The following is a 20,331-nucleotide window of genomic DNA, read 5'->3' as shown; positions in this document are numbered from 1 at the left end:
CTCATAACAACGTAACAGTTCTTGCCCTGGATGCAGAGAGACCACAGAGTGGTGATGGTGAATAGACAGAGATTAAATAAAAGGTATGACGATAACTTCTTAAAATCATTATATCCATTTTTGTCAGTACACCCGCTATCTATTGGTTGATGTCAATCACAGCTAACATTCCTCTCCTGCCCCAGTGGATTCAGGTGGGAAGAACTCAGGAAGCTCCCTGTGCGTGTGATTAGTCTCGGGTCATTCTGGAGCTGGGTGAGTCAGCAGCACAGACCCAGAGGCCGTCTTAGACGATCCTGACCGTCGGTCTTTAACGTCCGTCAGTCTGGCGGTACGCTGTCATACCGGCGGCCTCTGTTCCCTCTCTCTGTTCTCACACTCTACGGATGTGTGTGTGTGACATCTGGAAGAGTTTACTGTCTCAGTCTCAGGCAGTCGCTCCCGCTGCCCCCTTCAGAGCCCCCCCCCCCCCCCACACACACACACACACCCCTCACCTAACCCCCCACCCCTCCACCTACCCTGCCCCCCTACCCCTCCAAACCCCGCTCTCCCCTCTAACTGGGGGTGGACTTCAAAGGCCTCAGATAATGTTTTCTCTCTCCTGTAAAAGAGTTGCTCTTACCGGCAGACCCAATCGTGGGGAGAGGGGGGGGGGGTGGGAGAAGAGGGGGGGGGAGAGAGGGGGGGTGCCATTTATCAGGGCCAGCAGAGATGCTTACAGTGATGACACAGCATTTCTACTGCCACAGGGAGGAGACCAGACCGAGGAACCTGGGAGCGTTTAACGTGGCGATATTCTCTCTCTCTCTCTCTCTCTTTCTCTCTATCTATCTCTCTCCTCTTCCCCTCTCCCTCTCTTTCCTCTGTTTACTTGTAGTCTTGTAAAGCAACTGTTAAACCAGAGAGGCCCTGTGAGTTGGCGCTGTTTGGCCATATGTGAATTTGGTTTATAAGGAGTGCAGAGGGGGGACCCCATAGAGGCTTGCAGGAATGCCACCACAAACACACACACACACACACACACACACACACACACACACACACACACAGAGACAAACACATACACACAAACATGAACAAACACACACACACACACACACACACACACACACACACAGACACACACACTCACTCATACACACACACACACACACACACACAGACACACACATACACACAAACATGAACAAACACACACACACACACACACACACACACACACACACACACACACACACACTCACACTCACACACACACACACACACACACAGACACACACACACACACACACACACACACACACACACACACACACACACACACACACACACACACGCATTCTGTGTGGTTCTACTCACGCCTGTCTCCTGTCTGTATCTGGCACACGCGATAGGAGGACAAATCCTCAAAGCTCAACCGCGTTAGTGCACTGCCACAGAAATAAGCAAAATAAAAAGACATCTTACATCTCCTTCATTTATATACACACACACACACACACACACACACACACACACACATACTGTATATTTGTCATGCCTGAGCACTATTTCACTTGGTGAGGCCATGTCGTATTGACATAATGTCTGAACAGTAATAATATTTACATTTAATTAGAAATGAGAGATGTCAAAGGAGGAGTACAACCAAGCTACCAAGGTTTCATAAAAAATGTTCCTAATGGTGTGAAAAGCCTCGCTGCGTCAGGTAGCTCGCTTAAAACACATTCACCTGACGAAGAGTGCAGCACTGGCAAGCCTGTTTCATGTCAGCTCTGAGATTTCCCCTCTAATATTTATGCTCTAATGCTCTGTGCTGTGGTGCCATAATGGTGGAGACTAGCGCGCTGCAAGATGTCACATGCAAACAGGCTCTTGGCAAAAAAGAGAGAGAGAGAGAGGGCGTTTTGGTGTGCCACCCCACTGAGTAGATTTCCTTTTTTTATTCCTCTCGCTGTGAAATATCCCGAAGGGGGCGAGTAAACAAGCATGGCGTCCTGTCATCCCCACCTCGCAGGCTGGGGCTTGTTTGGAGAGAAGCGGCTCCTCTGTTTAGATGTTCTCTAAAGAGCCAGTGTCACTTCAAACGCGTGAGGATGAAACTCGTTTTTCAACAGAGCATGTGGGTACAACTAGATACTAGCACACAGCGCTTGACTGTTTGATATATATACAGCAACTACTGTATACAGTGCTATAGCAAAGATCCTTCATTACTATCCACTTTAACCCTCTCTGACTATACTGTTTGATGTGTGTATACCTTACGTGTGTAGTAGCAGGATAACACTATATAGCATTCCAGAACCACTGATTTCACAGCAGTTTTTATTTATTTCATTAGATTAAAAATACGTACACCACGTACGCCACAGCAGCCATACCATACCATAAGCCCACGCGGGATGAAAGCGATGGAGCCTTAAGGCTCGTTTCCTCTATGGCTCTGTGATGCAGTGAGTTTGCCTTTGAAGTCCCCATTCTCAGAGGCCTCCCCTCTCAGTGTCTCGTGCACTCACCAGGATGCCACATACTGAAGACTATGACTGTGTCTGTTCTGTTTATCCTTTCTCATTTCAAGCCACTGAGCTAATGGCACCAAGGCAGTAGTACTGGAGTAGTACCAGGAGAAATAAAGCATTGATGCTGTACTGTAGTAGACAAACAGCAAAGGTGTCTTTAAAGCTGTTGTTGACTCTACTCCACTCTGGGATATATTGGCTTTGTCTTCAGATCTCAGTCTGATCCGATCCTGTGTAATCTGTTCTTTAGGGGTCTCTACTACGTCTATCCTTACGAGAGAGCGTACACACAATTTATTCCGTCAGTACAAAGTGTCAGGGAAGAACCTTAAGACTTCCGCTGCGGTCTAGGCTTTGCTATACGTTCCCCGCAATACAGGGGAAATCACAGATCTGAGAGCAGATGGCTTAGACTCCTCAAGTAAAAGCATGCATACATGAATAATGTTTGAATGGGGCTCTGAAGTCAGATGTAATTTAATTGCTTTAAGATCAACCTGCCTGCGTAAATTGGATAAGGGGATAGGAGAGATTCACTGGTAGCGTCCACCGTTCCCAGAACATCTCAAATTCATGGCTCGCCATACGAGTACAAACCACTCACACTGCCCCCCGCATACTGTAGTCCCCTTTCAAAAGCCCCAGTCTATAGGGACCTGTATTCAATTTGAAACTCGCTACATTTGCTATCTAAAATTGTTGTGTGTCACAGACCGATGTGGAGACGGCGTATTCTCCCTGCTTTTGCAGTCTGCAGGCTTGCATGGAGCCGCACTAGGGCATCTGGGAAAGAGCCGGAGATTGGGGAAATAAGGTACTTATGAAAGCATTTGCAGTCAAAGATAAATTAGATTAAATAATAAACATACATAATTTATAAACAAACACAAATCTAATGAGATTACATTCAGGCATTCCTGCAGTTCTTCTCTCTGATGTTAATACTTCGTATCCCTCAAATGTTCTTCTAATATCAAAAAGTTCAAAAGTTCAAAAGAAATTGTATTCTTATATGAACCAAGAGTGCTGTCGGTTATTATTACTGCAGGGATCTCTATAGGCATATACTGCCAATGCATGCAATTAACATGGATCAAAGTACAGTATGTTTTTGCTTTTAAAAAAAAAAACACTTTGATGACTCATTCATGTTTGGATTGATCTTGGTGGCCCTGGACCGTTACAAGAATGCATATAAGTTTCACCAAGAGGATGAGAGACTTGTCAAGCCTTTACAATAATGTCTTCAAGGCATGCAGTGGGTAGGAGAAGAACTGCATGATATAGCCTACATAAGCAAACAGCAAAGATGATAGAACGCTGCCATGCATATGGAATTATAATGATGCGTGTGTGTCTTGTTTTTATGCTCTTTTCAAAGAGATTTGATCCTTAACGAAGTGGTATGGAAACTCAGGTAATTAGATATAAAATATAAAGCAGGTTGCATGCGGCATGTTTTTGATGGGAGATCTGTAATTACGCACCGAAAATAGCCTTATTATCACATATACTGTATGTATTCCTTTTTTTCTTTTTTTAAAAAGAAAAACTCAACTGTTCACATCCTTCTCTCTCTCTACTTCTACCTCTTTCTCTCTCTCACTCTCTCTCTCTCTCTCTCTCTCTCTCTCTCTCTCTCATTATTCCATGCAGTTTTAATGGTATGTGAGGATAGGACCATACAGGATGCTTACCAGCCACATTAATTATGCTGGGTATAACCTGTCCCAGCAGTTGCCTGAGGCAGTGTCTCTGAGCATTGCAACCACACTGGCAACCAGTTCCAGACAGTTCCATGCCCGATACTGTAGATGCAGTCCCTTCCCCTGAGTTTGACCCTCTCCTCTCCTCGTCTGTTGGTCTCAGCTGTCAAGAGAAAGCCACAGTGTGGTAGTGAGCATCACTAGGTCCAGAAGGTGGCCCTCTCTGGCCAGTAAAAATGCCCACCAAGCCCTCCTCTTCCACTGCCTCTAGCTAGGAGTGGCTGAATGTGTTGTTGTGTGTGTAAACATGCCTAAACTCTGGCAGGTAAGATAGAGAGAGGGTGCGAGCGGGGCCAAAACAGGGGTTTGATCAGCGGGCTCTGAGCCCTTCCACTAGAGCCAAGGGGACCAGAGGGACGGAGAACCCCGGGATCAACAATGCAGATGGTCAGGGGAGGGGGGGGAGGGGGCAGGCCATCGTCTGGGCACCAGTCAGCAGCCGGCAGGGGCTAGTTCATGAGGCCACAGCCCTCGTCTGTGCCAGGCACAACCTTCAAAGCCCAGCGGAGAAATCCACTATCCCTGCCTGAGAGACACAGGCACACACACACACACACACACTCTCACATTCACACACACACACACAGACACACACAGACATAGAGACACAGACACACACAGACACACACACACACACACACACACACACACACACACACACACACACACACACACACACACAGATTGGATCATTGCCCATGTGGATCACAGAGGCCCTGGCAAAACTGACCAGGAAAGGAGAAGGGTTGTAGCCTAACGCTTGTATGCAAAGCAGGATGCTGCCTGCGAGCTTACATGAGCACAGGGGGATTTGGGATGAGGTAAGGGGCAGCTGGTCCTCTCCTGTCCAGCTGAGTCCACCACACACGGCAAAGGCATCAACTCTCTCTCTCTCTCTCTCTCTCTCTCTCTCTCTCTCTCGCTCTCTCTCAATGCCACATACTCACCCAGTACCATAGCCATGTAGCTCAACAAATAGTCTATTACCCTGCTATAATGTAACATTACACAACATAGCATAATGAAATATGAATTATGTGTTTGTATTATTTTTGTTTTAGTTTCATTTAGCCTATTTTCTTTATTTTAACCGACAAACTTCCGTTGTTGAAATAATTATTTCTTAACACACAGTCGGAACTTGACTTTATCCAAAACAAAATTCCTTATGACATCCTTCCTACTAGACCTCAGAAAGCCCACCTACTTGAAGTTAATTGGGGACCCAGGAATGGCATCCCCCTCCTCTTTTTCAGTACGAACGCCTGGGATGCAAAAAGTCGGACAAAGCCCTCAAACTATTCGCAAACTTCTACAAGTATGTTCTCCACATGGCCATGTTTGCGGTCTTATTCAGAATGTCAGACTCCGAGTGAATGACCAAGATAGCACAAACATTTCCTAAGTTCTAGGAGACCAGAAAAGCGAGACAAAAACTTTCAAATGGGACTCGTAGTCTGCCAGTACTTGCAAAGGATACGTGGATGAATCCGAGAATTCCGGTTTGTTTCAGATATGGAGATGTTTTGGACACATTACCGCATGTCGATTTCCGAATACCTGTTCGTTTTGTGTTTGATGCCACTGGAATTGTTTGCGCAGCTAGGTAAGTGCAGTTGTTACCAGTGCATGCAAACAGCTCTCAGCAAAACTTTTACATCTGCCACATCTGAGAGGAATTTGTCTGAAAGTGCCTGATTACGCTGAACCTTTATCATGTTGTGATACCTGGCCAGTCACCCACGGGATGCCGTAAAGTTGTTTGTGCTATTGATTTGTGTCGTTTTTATTCTCTCTTTTTTTGCAGTGGAAAACTATCTCTCTAGCTATTGCAAATAGTAAAGCTGTTTCACTAATGAAAGAAACACCTGTGGATGGCGAAGCACTCGACTTCTCTTCTTTTGAGGATCTCTGCGTATCTCTTTATGCGGAATAGTGGACACAGTCAAGCACTGATCCGATGTGGTGCTTTTTGTTTTGGTGTGACAGGAGCCAGGATTCCTGTCCAGATGTATCAAGTGAATGGTTTTGAGCCAGACGTGACTGTAACCCCTCGGAGGCATTGGTTTCATTATTTTCTAATACCTGGGCCGTGGGGATGGGAGCCCTTACAATAGCTTACAGCTGTAAAAAATGAGGGAGAGAGAAAAAACGGTTGGTCTTGAGTTTGTTAAACTTTGCCATTGCCATTAACTCTTTGGCAGCCTCTCTTTCTTCCTCTTTTTTCCTTTTCTTTGCTCTTTCTTTGTAGCTCTCTCTCTCTTTCCCTCTCTCTCTCCCTCGCTGGCAGATGTTTTAGAAAACCATTAGCACGGGCCCAGAGGCATGCGCATTTGTTCCGCGTGAGTGACAGATTGAATGAGCTGCATGTCAACGCGTTGTGGTCACCACCGCTGCAGTGAGTTAAGTGTGAGCCTGCAACCTCCTGATATGGAGCCTCGTTAAAAAGGACAGTGTGCGTTCAAAACGCAACATTTCACCTGCTACTTAATTACAAAGAAATAGCCTTTTGAAGTGATTCTGTTTTATATTCACATTATTTCATTATTATAACTAATTTGACACCTTTTTTCTAAAACGACTTACAACAGAAGTGTGGTACAACAATCAAGCCAAAGTAACCTTAAAGTTACAGACTTCTGTGGTTGCACAGCCTTTCCTTTTGTGTAATAGGCTACTGTAAACCTTACTTAGACTTTATGTGTATCATAAAAAGACACAGACTGAGATACTCTGGTTTCCCTCCGGCTAAACTGTGCCGAAATGTCAATGCCATATAATTTGTATACATAACCTCACTGGTTTCAGTGGAGAGCTTGGTGTAGCAAGCGTGGAGAACCAGCTGTGTGTCTTGGCCACTGACAGAGGAAACTCATATGAAAGGGGCAGCTGTTGGATTGGAATGGCTGTGGTTCGTGTCTGGTGTACCCATCACTTGTCACTGTAAAACACTGGATGGGGACAGGAGAGCACAAACACTCATTTGATCAAAGACAGGAATGAAAAGTCTTCCAGAATCACTCAGGATTGTCATCTGTCTCTCTCATCACGTTGGTGAGGGGTTGGGTCCACCTGGTCTCACAAAAAGCCAGTTTTTGCCGTTGTTCTTGGCCGGACAGATGTCTCTCTCTCTCTCTCTCTCTCTCTCTCTCTCTCTCTCTCTCTCTCTCTCTCTCTCTCTCTCTCTCTCTATCTCTCTCTCTCTCTCTCTCTATCTCTCTCTCTCTCTCTCTCTCCTCTCTTTGGTGCTGTTGTGACTCTAATTAGCCATTGGTTTACTGGTGTTGAGTTGAATTGCTGTTATGGATCTTAACTTTTATGGATGTATTTTATTGTGTGCAGACAGTCACAGTATCCCTTTTCAATGGCCAGCAGTAGCAGCAGTAGCTCTTTGAATAGGGACATGCAGTTGGCTCTTAATGATGGGTTGTGGGGAGGATGAAGGTAATGGGCATTGTTGATTCAATACAGTGCTTCACTTCTGTGACTAGGAAGATGAAAACGATAAGATTATCTGTTTTTTTCCCCCTTTGTCTTGCTTTGTGTTGTTTTGTAGGGGTTCTCTCTCTCTTTCTCTCTCTCTCTTTCTCTCTCTCTCCTCTCTCTGTCTCTTTGTGCCTCCAGTGTTCAATAAGCAAGTTCCTTTACCCCGAGGGCATTTCCTGTTGTCTTGCATAATGTGGGCCTTGCGTGTGTGTGTGTGTGTGTGTGTGTGTGTGTGTGTGTGTGTTTGGGCGTGTGGGGTCATAAACTATTCCACTCGGCTGGATGTAGCCTTGATCATTGCCTCACCACAGGGAGATGACAACAAAGCATTTGCCCTCCCCCTGCCCACACACACACACACACACACACACTCACACACACACTCCTCATAGAGAGATTAGATGAGAGGACAGGGTCCCTGTAGTCCGTCTCTTTCCTCGTTTGGATAAATGTCTCACCCCACGGCCAGTCATTCTCTCAGGCAGTCTCCAATCACCTCTGCTTATGAGCGCCAGAGATGCATGTGTTTGCCGATGAGCTGTGATGGCAGGATTCATTGGAAGGGCAGAGAGATTGGGAGTGAGGGAGGAAGGAGCCGAGAAAATGAGGGAGAGAGGGAGAGAGAGAGAAAGCGGAAGTGAAAGAGAGAGAGAGGGAGAGAGAGTAAGGGAGAGAGAGATTAAGAAAGAAAACAAATGAGAGTGACAGATAGAGAGGGAAAGGGGGAGAAGGGGTTGAACAGAGAGAGAGAGAGAGAATGTGAATGAGAGAGAGGTAGAAAGTGAGAGAGACTAGAAAATTAGATAGAGGGAGAGAGAGAGAGAGAGGGAGAATGAGTATTCTATGCTCACACCTGAAGGCTAATACGAGTTGTGTTTGGTATTCCCCCGGTGAGGAGATTTATCTGTGCCCCCCCCCCCCCCCCCCCCCCCTCACCCCTCCTCAGTAAACAAATTAAATGGGCAATTTGACTAGTTTACCCAGCAGCCAAGCCATGCCAGACCTTTTGTCTCCCTGCTGAAAACAAGGCTGTTTGGAAAACCTTTGACCTTGCCTACACGGACGAATGCAACTGCGTTTCACAACCGACCAGTTTTGCATGCGTAAACAAATAAAGCTAAATAAAACACTGGTTAAATACGTGTTTTATTGTGAACAGATGCATAAACACTCCGTAAAAATGCCACGTCCTGAGGAATTAGTATGATTTAGCCTTTTTTTTTATAGCGTTGCCCTTTCAAGGATTCCGAGCCAAACAGACGTGCTAGAATTCTGAAGGAAGATTTAAAGTTTTATTTATTCCTGTACATGTGTTCATGTTTAGCTTGGGTCATTGTGTTTTATTGCATTGTTTCACCACAATCAACACCCTACTTCTTTGTGACCTTATTACAGTCCCTTGGGAATCTGCATGAACGTCACCAAAGCAGTGCGGCTCAAAGGAATGGATGGAATTGAATTTGAGGAACAACCCCTCCATGTTGTTAACGCCGCTCCAAAAGAGGCCCTTTAAACACCTTCAGCTTTAAACTAGTGCTGGGAAATGGGCCACCGTGCACGAGCTGTTAGGGTCGGGAGGGGGGGGGGGGGGGGGGAGGGGTGTCGGGGGAGCCGGGGGCCAGGGGTGTAATGACCAGGGAATTAGGGAGGAAAATGAGGCTTTATGAGATGAGGGCCAGCTGAGACATGACTTCATCCCGAGCTCCTCTCGGGCAGAAAAGCGTCAGATCTTAGAGCCGCTCGCGCCGCTTTAGCAGAGCCGGCTGGATTACGGGCCCGGGATGTCCGCCGCGCTTTCTCATGGAGGTCGGATGACAACGCTCTATAGCCGCTCCGCTGAGGTCACTCACAAAGCTGCACGAATCAGTATTGACTCAACGTCTCACAGTACTGTACTGTATTTGAGGCTGAATGACGACTATTTTTAAGTTGCTCTGAGGTGTCGATCACAAAACAATTGGGCTCATTATTTGCTCAAGTCTTTCTCCAGAGTATATGAGTGTTGTAACAGTGAACCTCTTGAGAGTAAGCAGACCTGATTCCTCTCGAGGTCTCTTGTGAGCCCTTCTTTTGTAATGACAACTCCGTCCTGCACATAAATGATTAAAGAACAGAGTGCCAGATGCATAATAGGGAAGGAAGATTGAGAAATGATTTTCCTTTTTATATCATGGTGACCACAGCCATGCATTATGCATTATCTGGTGGAATAGAGCCGTGCCCGGAGGACAGGTCTTGGCTTCTGTGAACAATTAGAGTCTGGCTTTTGACCCAGTTCATCTCTGCCTCACACCTGATGTGAAGGGGAAACGTGTGTCTTTCTGCACAGATGTAACCCAGCATTGGAAATGACATGGGATTAGAAGGGTTTGCCGCGGCCTATTTCTGGTGTGGACCGGTGAACTGTGAAGTGCACGAGCAGGAAGTCACGCATCATTTCCTCCCTTGACCTTTTCCAAGCGGCGAGGTTAGCGCTTGGGCAGGGTGACACGAAAGCGTTTTATTTTTACCCTTTTTTTTCCCTGCCTCTCTCTCCTCGGTGTCCGCGCGATCTGAAGGTTGCGTTGACCCCCATTCTGGCGGCTAATGAACTGACTGGCGTTTTAAAGTCAACATTATGACACAGTTTCTGACCCTTTCTTTTTCTTCTCCATTGATGGCTCTGACCTCCATCTTGAGTGAAAGGTTGATAAGTGGAGCACAATTGGCTGTGGCAGCCTCGGAGGGCCCTCACGTTCCTTCGCTCTTTTCTTCCGCCAGCTCCCGAGTGCTACCCCAGCGGATATCGGACCTTGCGGAACCCGTACAGGAGCGTCGACTTTGACTCGACGGAGCTCCAGAACACTGCCATCCAGGACCTGATATGTGACCACTCCCTTCCGGCGGCATGGTACCGCTTCACCATCAACAACAAGCCAGCCGAGATGCCCACCAGTTGTGTGGAGGTGCAGTGCCCTTACCGCAACACCCACACCATTCCATACACTGCAGTAGAGGTGGACAAGTCCAGCTTCAGAGAGTAAAAGTCCGAACACATTATGTCTGTGCCAACCTCTCTTTAAACCAGCTGATTTCTTGATTCTGATTTTTGGGGATCAATAAAGTATCTATCTATCTATCTATCTATCTATCTATCTATCTGATTCAAGCACAACTCTTCAACCAGGTAGAGCAGCTAATTGATGAGATCACCTGTGCTAAGTGTTTAGAAGGTAGAACAATACATGGTTGGACTTTTACTTACTGAAGCTATTATCCACCTCTACACCTCTCAGGAGAATATCCAAAATACATTAGACATTAGAATGTCCATTGATACATTAGACAACCTTTCATAACATTATTGGGTTGTGTAGTGTTCATGTTCTCTTATGCTCTACGGCGATCTGATATATTTATATAGTGTCATTATCACTGTGTCATTAGCAGTATTGTCTGACATGGTCTCCAAGCACTTCACACAGCCCCTAATGGCCGTCTCAACTGGCTCATTTGAGCTGTTCATTTCAGAATGATCATCATAATTTATTTTTTATTACACTTTTGGTAAAACCACAGTGCTGAGAGAAAAAACTCCCCCCCCCCCCTCTCTCTCTCTCTCTTTCTTCCTCTTTAACCTCTCCTGACACACTCATGCTGTCAAACTCTTTATGTCTCTCACTCCCTTTCTTCTTACTTATCTTCCACTCCTCCTCCTTTTCTCTTTAAACCCTTGACACACTCTCTCTCGTTCTCTCTACATTGCTGCTCATCTCTCTACTGTCCTTCTTCTATTCTTCCCCCCCTCTCTCTCCCTCCCTCCCTCCCTCCCTCCCTCTCCCTCTCCCTTGTTTGCTATGTGCTAATGACCACTGCTCTGGCTTCTCTCTCTCCTCTTCTCTTCTCTCTCTCTTTCTCTCCCACTCTCTCTCTCTCACTCTCTCTCTTTCCCTCTCCCTCTCCTGCTGTCTTTCTCTCTCCCCATCACTCTCCCTCTCTCTCTCTCTCCCTCCCTCTCTCTGTCTCTCCCTCTCTCTCTCTCTCTCACTCTCTCTCTCCCCCTCCCTCTCTCTCTCTCTCTCTCCCTTTCTCTCTCTCTCCCCCTCTCTCTCTCTCTCTCTCCCTCTCTCTCTCTCTCTCTCTCTCTCTCTGCCTCTGCTCTCTCCATGTCTCAGATGAACCGCTGTGGGACGCAGGCCCCGGTGTGGCTCTCCCTGCAGGACAGCGCTCTGCCCCAGCCCGGGGAGGTGCGCCAGCTCTCGGCCTGCGCCACCTGGCAGTTCTTCCACGGCAGCACCAAGGACTGCTGCCTCTTCCGCATCCCCGTGTCGGTGCGCAACTGCGGAGACTTCCTCCTGTATTTCCTGCAGCCCACTCAAGGGTGCATGGGGTACTGTGCTAAAGGTAGGCAGTCTATCCATCCATCCATCCAGCTCCAGGGTCACTGGCCAGGAAGCTTAAACGGGAAGCTTACACTCTTAAGAAAAGGGTTCTTGGGGTGATATATAGAAACATGCAGGCTCTAAAGAACCCTTACAGGTTCCTTTGATGGACCCTTCAAAATGGTGCCACATACCAAGCATGCAATATGGTTCTATATAGCACATTTTCTTTTCTAAAAGTGTAGGCTCACTGCTGCTGACCATTAAGATACATTAAGAGACGTTCATCAACATGAAGAGAGACTTCCCTTATCATTGGTCAGTGAGTGTCGTGGACGCTTATATTGTTACAGCTACAGTAATCTTCATTGTTTTGGTTCTGTGAATAGCCCTTAAGAGCTCAGACTTGGTGGTCTTGTTGGTCTGAAAATGCAGTTCATTTGTGGTCAAGGAGCAACGACAGTGTTCTTGTGGCTGGATCAGACCCAGTCAGACCCCTTATCCCACCCTGCTCAAATAAGTTCTACTCTTTCTTCCAAAAAGGAGATTTTCATTACCATCATCATAGCTAATGCGCTTGTTTGTGGGGTCTAAGGCCTTTTGTTCTACAGAGTGCAGAGACAATAGTCACCAGTAATGGCAGTAGACAAATGAACAGGACTGAATTGAATTAAACAACAAACAAGCAAATGCAATAAAGGCCTCCCTGGCCGTGTACAAGGGTTTGTGGCCACAGTAACAATTGAAAATGACTGCGTAAACAAGAAGCCAGGTCTGCAACTGCGACTTGGAGGAGAGACATTGGCAGAGCCTCAGAGTCACTCGTTTTGGACTTTTATTATTCAGCTTTCCCTGGCATTTCCGTCCTCACAGACGCATTCTCTTTGTCTGAGCGACCATTTTTCTGTAGATGTCTGAGTCCACCGATGATCTCGTACAGCCAGGGTGTGTGGGGGAGTTGTTACACATTTATTGATGCAAGGTCTGAATCACAATTTGTGCCACTAAAAACAAAGCACATACTGTAGCAAGCGGCCAAGTCTTTCATGTATAAATAGACAGTTGTGCTACATTACAACCAAAGATCCTTCCGCTTGAACCCTCTCTGTTACAACTTGTCTGACAACTTTCTCGTCAGATGGTTTTGAATGTTGTGCAACATCAGGTTGCCAGATGGCAATACAGAATACTTACACTGATCTCAGTTCAGTGGTCATATGAGACACAATAGCTGGGTTTCCATGCAGTTCAATCACATATTATAGTATGCACATTTTTGAAAAATTGGGTCAAGAATATGCACATCTGTGTGTGTGCACTGTGTAATGCGACTTAAAAGTGGACAGTCTCCTAACCTAGAGAAGAGTTCTCATCAGCCGCGGGATCAAAGCGTAAGGTTGTCAGGGCAACATTCATGTATGTAAACAAACACACAGGTAGAACATTTCACAACAAATGAGAATATACATGAATAAATTGTTTGTTTACTTTTAGCTCATCATACCTTATGTGAATCAATTAAATCTACCTCTCTCTATCAGATCGAATTTCAATGTGCGTTAGAGAAGATTGAATGCACATTTCTAGTGTTTCCAATCAGGCTCTCCTAATCAAATGCTTACAATTATGCAATGAATGGCCTGAAGCAGCACATGCATAGGGCCATGTGTTTTTAACTAGTTGCCATGTTTAATTGAAGGCTTTTTTGTACATTTTTCTAAACAGAGTGTTACTTTTGTTTTGTTACTTTTCTTTTTTGCCTTGAAATACGCATTAAATAGTTGGATGCAAATGCTTCTTATAGTCTATTGATATAGAATAAAACACGAGTCCTTAATGTTACAGTTAGTAACTTAAAGGAGGGTATGTGTGTATGTCATCTGTGTAAAGTTAGTTAAGTGAATGTTTCGTCTAAAGGAGTCTAAAGTGATTTTGAAAAGATTCCTGTTCTGTGTTTAGTCATTACAGAGTTCACACCCAAGGTTTGCCCAGCAGGACAGATTGAAGTTAATGGAGTATGCAAAGGTAAGAGGCAAAAATATACACCTCACATGAGCAGTGCCACATCACAGCCACATCAAGACCACATCAGAGCCAGATGGTCCAAGCTTCATTAGGGACTTAAAGTCATCTCTTTGGGAGAAGTCATTCGAGGAGCCTTCGCTGCTGCATCTTGTGCTGTGTTTGAAATCTACTCATTTCATGGAAAAATATCACTTTAATGGTCTCTCACAGCTGTTTGATGTCGCCTCTGCTCTCATCTCTCCTTGCTCTTTTTTCTGTGCCGACTCAAACTCCCTATTTGTGTCCTGACTCAGCCTCCCTGTCACTTCGGATATCTTACATTTGTTCATTTAGACCCTTTTATCCAAAGCGCCTAGCTGAATTATATCACAGCGGCCATTCTTCTCAGAGCAACTCAGGGTTAAGTGCCTTGCTCAAGGACAATGGTGGAAGCTGGGAATTGAACCCATGACTTTTCAGGCTTTTCAGACTTTTTACTGCATGCTAGCCCAGCTCCTTAGCCACGACACTACTACCGCATGCTAGCCCAGCTCTTTATAGCCACAACACTACTACTGCTTGCTAGCCCAGCTCCTTAGCCACTACACTACCACTAGGCTTTATCTTTATCTTGATAGAGCACTACCTAAGTGTAATGTGTTAGCACTTAGCAATTAGCACTTTGAGATCACTGATGTAAAGTGCATTATATATAAAATGTATTATTACCTGTATTATTATTTATTACCTATTTGTTATTGTTGCCTGTGTGACCTGTATTCCCCACCCAGCCGCCGTGTCCCCGCTCACCTCCAAGCCAGTGGTCAGCCCAGAGCTCATCGGCAGCAGTGTCCACCTGAGGTGCTCCTTCCACGGGGGGACATCCAGCCTGCCGGTCGGCTACCTGGTGGCCTGGCACCGGCTCTCCCCTTCCGGCGGCGCCAGGGAGGAGGTGCGCAGGGAGTCCACCCTCAAGCTCTTCTCCCTTGTGGAGATGGACGGCGTCCACTTCAGGCTGGGAGAAACGGTAAAAGCTGACAGGCTTGTTACCCCCCTCCAGGGGGTTAAAGACACAAGGGGCAGGTGTGGAGAGGGAAGGGAGCCTCAGACTGGGTGGGTGAGGGGGGGGGGGGGGGGGGTAGTAACAGTGTCCAGACAGGCTTCTGCCCCCTGAGGCCAGACACGTGGAGCAGGTGTTGGGAAAGAGGTCAGCGGGGTTGAGGTGTCCTGCTGCTAATTCCAACCATCTGACCTCTCAAGAAGATCCCAGTGGTACTTTATTTGTTTGTTTATCTAGTTACAGAATATTTTTGGGGCTGTGAGTGGGGCATTGAATTCTGTGGGGCTGTGAGTTGTCTTGAAAGCAGCCACGTCGAAACTCGTCCACTGACTTCAATTGTGTTTAATATGGCGGCCACACATGGTACAACTTGGTATTACAAGAGAGCCTGCTGGACGCTAGCTGGTTTACATGCTAACCACAGTGCAATACTAGAAAACACAGGGCATCCTTGATACGACCTCAGTTTCTTCATATTCTAGGTAATTTGTGCCAACAAAAAAGAAACCCATATAACACCTTGAAGGAAAAATGCCGTAAGGAAGGTGGTGTGGGCTAAGGTTGGGCATTGAGAGGTGGACTGAAGTCCTGAGGTCATGAGATAGATAGATAGATAGATACTTTATTGATCCCCAAGGGGAAATTCAAGGTCCCAGCAGGTCATGTAGCCTACTTAAAGGGAAACTCCAGCGTTCTTCAAACTGGGCCCTATTCCCCAAACCTTCAGTAAGGACAAAATCAATGAGAATCAGTGCAGTACTGAGCTAGCACATAAACATTGACCATGCCTACGCACGCAGCCAAACAAATGCAGGCCTGTGGGGCAGATCGTCACACCCATGAAAGAGTTTCAGTCTAAGTCTGCAATCAAAATGGGATTCCTCACTGGAGTCACAGAAATTGAGTTCAGGTGCAGCAATTGTAATCTCATACTCACAACTTTAATGCAGGAAACTGAATGTACTATCGTAGTATTTTATGAGGTAGAAGTTGAAATTTCAAGTAGCATTTTACTTGTGCTCCCTTACCTCATGTTCTTTCATGCTATGGCTGGCTGGCACTGGTTCAAGTGATTATTCCAGCTTCTGAGCGCAGTCAAAGAGACTGGATCTCTTTACCCAGGAGCATATACTGTGGAGAGTTGCCAAACTGTGCAGACATGTAGTCCGGGGAATAAACACGGTATGCGTTTAGACTTAAAATCACAGAGCCTGAGTTTGTGTGTGTGTGTGTGTGTGTGTGTTATGGCAAAGATAAGAGGGGAGGGCTATAATCCAGGCCGTTACTGCATGTTGTTCATTTTAAGGCTAAATACTGACCAGTAGATACACATTGAGGGTGTGCAGGGCTGAAGGGCCCCTGTTCTAGCATGTCTCAGAAGCCCAGCTGTGTTGATACTCGCACAGGTCTGAACATCAGCCTAAATTATACACATTCTCAATGGCAGACAATGACAGTGAGAGTGAACGTACGTCAGCCTGTTGGACTGGCCAGCTTCATCCTTTTACAACTCATAAACCAAAAGGGCTTACGGCCTAAAGTGGTTTAAAGTCCTATGGTTTGGTTATCATGCTGGTGATGGCTTTAGACCTTTCTGTAAATATTATGTTTTTTTAGGTATTTCCACTGTCATCCATGTTGTTGGAGTGTATACTGTATGTACACTGAAGTATTTATGGTGTAATTTGTAATATGAAATGAAAACTGAACTCGTCGTGTTTTGCTTTGAATCCCAGTTTTCTTGCAGTGTGTCTACGTTCCTGCGTAACTCTTCAAAGACTCAGTCCCTGCCCAAAGAGAGTGATGGCTTCTTTGCTGGGATTAAGGTAACTGACTCACCCCTGGCTCTCTCTCTCACACACACACACACACACACACACACACACACACACACACACACACACACACACAGACAGACACACACCATAAACCTGGCAAGCAGATTTATGAGGGTCCTGGGAGGCCCGGCACTTTTGTCTCCTCTCCCTTCCTCGTTAGTCTTCAAGCAATAAGCTCAGAAAACAGGGGCCGAGCGGCATCATGCATTCATGCAAGAAATGAAGCCGAAACTAGTCGACCACATTGACGAAATTGGAGCCACAGTCTTGTGCAGTTGGTGCTTATTGGGAACCAGAACATGCAAAGTAATTAAACAGAAAATTGAGGTTGGCTCTGGCCAGAGTTGCTTTTGACTGAATGTACGCCGCCCCCTTGTTTTTTGGCAGCCATTACTGTAATTTCAGACACCTTCCTAATGCAGTTCTTCTTCTCCCGCTTTCCTTTGTGGCTCAACTTGAAGTCAAGGCCTTTTAATCATTTAATCATTTTGAGAAGGTTACACACGCCTTCACTTCATCCCTGTGTGTGTTGCCTATTAGCCGCTCTCCTCTCCGCCGTCTTCAATTCATCTACAAACGCTGCGGCAGAACGCTGCACATCACGTCAGTGCTCGCCACACCCTTCACTGGCTCCCTGTGCATTTAAGGATTAATTATAAAATTCCGTTTTTTTTTAAGAAAGCCTTAAATGGGGGTGCTATTTCTGATATATCAGATCTTTTAACAGCGTATGCGCAATCGAGGGTTTTCGAGCCTGTGGACCAATTTCGCCGAGTTGTTCCTTCAATCAAGCATGACGAGGAGGGGAGATCGGCCCTTTGCAGTAATTGCCCTAAACTTCGCTGCTGCAGGCTTTTTAAATCACACTTTAAAACTCATTCCCTGGCTTTTAACTCACTGTGCATGTTTTTTTTTTCTCGTCTTTTATTATTTATTTTGTATTACTTTTATTCTACTGTAGGTTTTGTTGCTTTAACCTGTGTTGTTTTATTGTTCTACTGTACCTTGCTCTTGTGTGCGCTTTACTGTATTAACCTTAATGTGTCCCAGACATTGTTTTGTATTGTATTGTATTTTTTCTATCACATCCAAATGTTTTTGGCCAACTGTTGTTGTTTTTAAAGTGCTTTATAAATAAACGTGACTTGTCTTGACTGGACTTGACTGTGTCTGTGAGTGAGCCACAGGTGATGCAATGATGCAGGTGATGCAATGCCCATTGTAAACCTTCTGTTCTCTTCTTTTTTCTTCTCTTCTCTTCTCCTCTCTTCTCTTCTCTTCTCCTCTCCTCTCCTCTCCTCCCTTCTCTTCTCTTCTCTTCTCTTCTCTACTCTTCTCTTCTCTACTCTTCTCTTCTCTTCTCCTCTCCTCTCCTCTCCTCCCTTCTCTTCTCGTCTCCTCTCATCTCTTCTCTTCTCTTCTCTTCTCTTCTCTTCTCTCCTCTCCTCTCCTCTCCTCTCCTCTCCTCTCCTCCTCTCCTCTCCTCTCTTCTCTTCTCTTGCACCTGCAGTTCTTCCCAGAGTCGCTGCACATCAGGGAAGACGGCAAGGAGCACCAGGTGTCCGTCCACAGCACCGTCCCCATCCCGTGTCACGGAGCCGGCCAGAGCCACCAGTGCAAGGTCACCCTCACCGTCAACGTCCATGACCAAGGTAGCACATCCTCCTCAGAATGGAGAGAGAGAGAGAGAGAGATGCCGCACACTCCGAGTTACAAGTAGATCATTTATTATAAAAGAGGTAACGTTTCGGCCTACGGCCTTCTTCAGATCACATCCGTAGGCCGAAACGTTAGAGCTTTTATAATAAATAATCTACTTATAACTCGGAGAGTGCGGCATCTCTCTCTCTCTCTCTCTCTCTCTCCATAAGCTTATAACAATTGCCTGCACGTCGATTTTGGTGTGCGTTTGCGCCTCTCCTTCAAAGACCACTTCCTCAGAATGCCAGAGAGCCTCTGCCTCTACCTGCATGGAGACAGGACTGCAGCTGCAGGTCAAGCATAAAAGTGCATATATATTGGACATTACTCTACACGAGTGCGTGAAGGCCAAGCGTGGCGAAGCGAGAGGGAGTTAGTCTTCCATCACGGTGTTTTCTAGCATCACCTTCCACCGCTGGGTCTATTTGTCTACTTGAAGTGGTGGTGCTGGTGGACATTTCTGCGCATTCTACTGTATCCTTCATGTGAAGTGTAGCTAGCAAAGCAGGCATGCCAGGTCACGTATTGTAAACATTAGAGTACTACTGTCTAGCTAGAAGATAACTCTAAAATGGTTTAGGACTGTATTTATGCTACAGTTAAATGTGCACACAGTTAAATGAGCATACATGAGAAGCACATAGTATTATCTATTAATTATATAATGACACTGTAATAAGACTACCATAAAAGCCATGAAAGCCCTTGATGAGTCGACAACCATGGTGATATTGTACAGCGCAATGTTTGTAAAAGTGACTGTTTGTGGATCTGCAAATGCATGCATCCGCTGCAGACTTTAATGGGCTTGTCTTTGGGTCGTGCTGCTACACCTTTGCAGTGAGTCAGGACTTTCTGCACAACCCTGCTTAGAGACAGACAAACAAACAAACATACACATTAACAAACAAACAAACAAACAGGTTGAAAGCATGAGGGCTGATTACAACTGTCTACATCTATTGCCTCCATTCTAACGCGACCGTTCTCCGCTGCAGACAGCCGAGTCCAGGAGGCCCCCAACGTGGCTCTGTCGTCGTGCCAGCTGGAGCTGTTGCCCACCACGTGCGGGCCGGACGGTTGTGCCCAGGGCACCCTGCTGCTCACCGCCACCACCGACTTCACCCGCGACGGGAACCGGGCCAGTCTGGTCACGCCGCAGCCCACGCGAGGCAGTCCGAGACCCTGGCGCAGCTACAGACCCGACCCGCTGAAGGTCAGTGGCCCACAGCACACATCAGAGTGGCCTCTCAGAACACTAGAACCTCATGGAAAAGTTCATTATTTTTTTACCCATAATTTAGTTCAAAAAGTCAAACTTTAATATAATATACTAGATTCATTACAGTGAAATATTTAATTAGAATGTAGATTCATTACAGTGAAATATTTCAAGCCTTTTTTTTTGTTTTTAATCTTGATTATTATAATCTTCATGATGACGGTTTACAGCTCATCGAAATCAAAACTCCAGAATCTCAAAATATTACAATAAAGAATTTATGATTCAGACATGTTAAGCTGAGATGAGCTCTGATCGGCTAATCAAGTCGAAACTGGTAATGGTTTCCTGAGCCTTTAATCTCTCCG

At 45.9% G+C, this 20,331-nt stretch overlaps 1 protein-coding gene across 1 annotated transcript in view; it reads left to right on the top strand.

The window, feature by feature from the left end:
• Positions 1–7,713: 7,713 nt before the first annotated feature.
• si:ch211-246m6.5 (von Willebrand factor D and EGF domain-containing protein) overlaps positions 7,714–20,331 on the top strand; it is a 70,179-nt gene continuing 57,561 nt past the window's right edge. Inside the window, exons 1-6 of the mRNA XM_062528565.1 lie at positions 7,714–7,735; positions 10,538–10,722; positions 11,932–12,160; positions 14,934–15,169; positions 18,551–18,692; positions 19,740–19,957. Of these exons, the coding sequence (XP_062384549.1) occupies positions 7,714–7,735; positions 10,538–10,722; positions 11,932–12,160; positions 14,934–15,169; positions 18,551–18,692; positions 19,740–19,957 (1,032 nt within the window). The remainder of the gene's footprint in view (positions 7,736–10,537; positions 10,723–11,931; positions 12,161–14,933; positions 15,170–18,550; positions 18,693–19,739; positions 19,958–20,331) is intronic.

This window comes from Sardina pilchardus, chromosome 23, assembly GCF_963854185.1.
Source record: "Sardina pilchardus chromosome 23, fSarPil1.1, whole genome shotgun sequence".
NCBI lineage: Eukaryota > Metazoa > Chordata > Actinopteri > Clupeiformes > Clupeidae > Sardina > Sardina pilchardus.
Note: the sequence above shows the minus strand (reverse complement) of the source record. Positions and strands in the feature narration are given on the sequence as shown.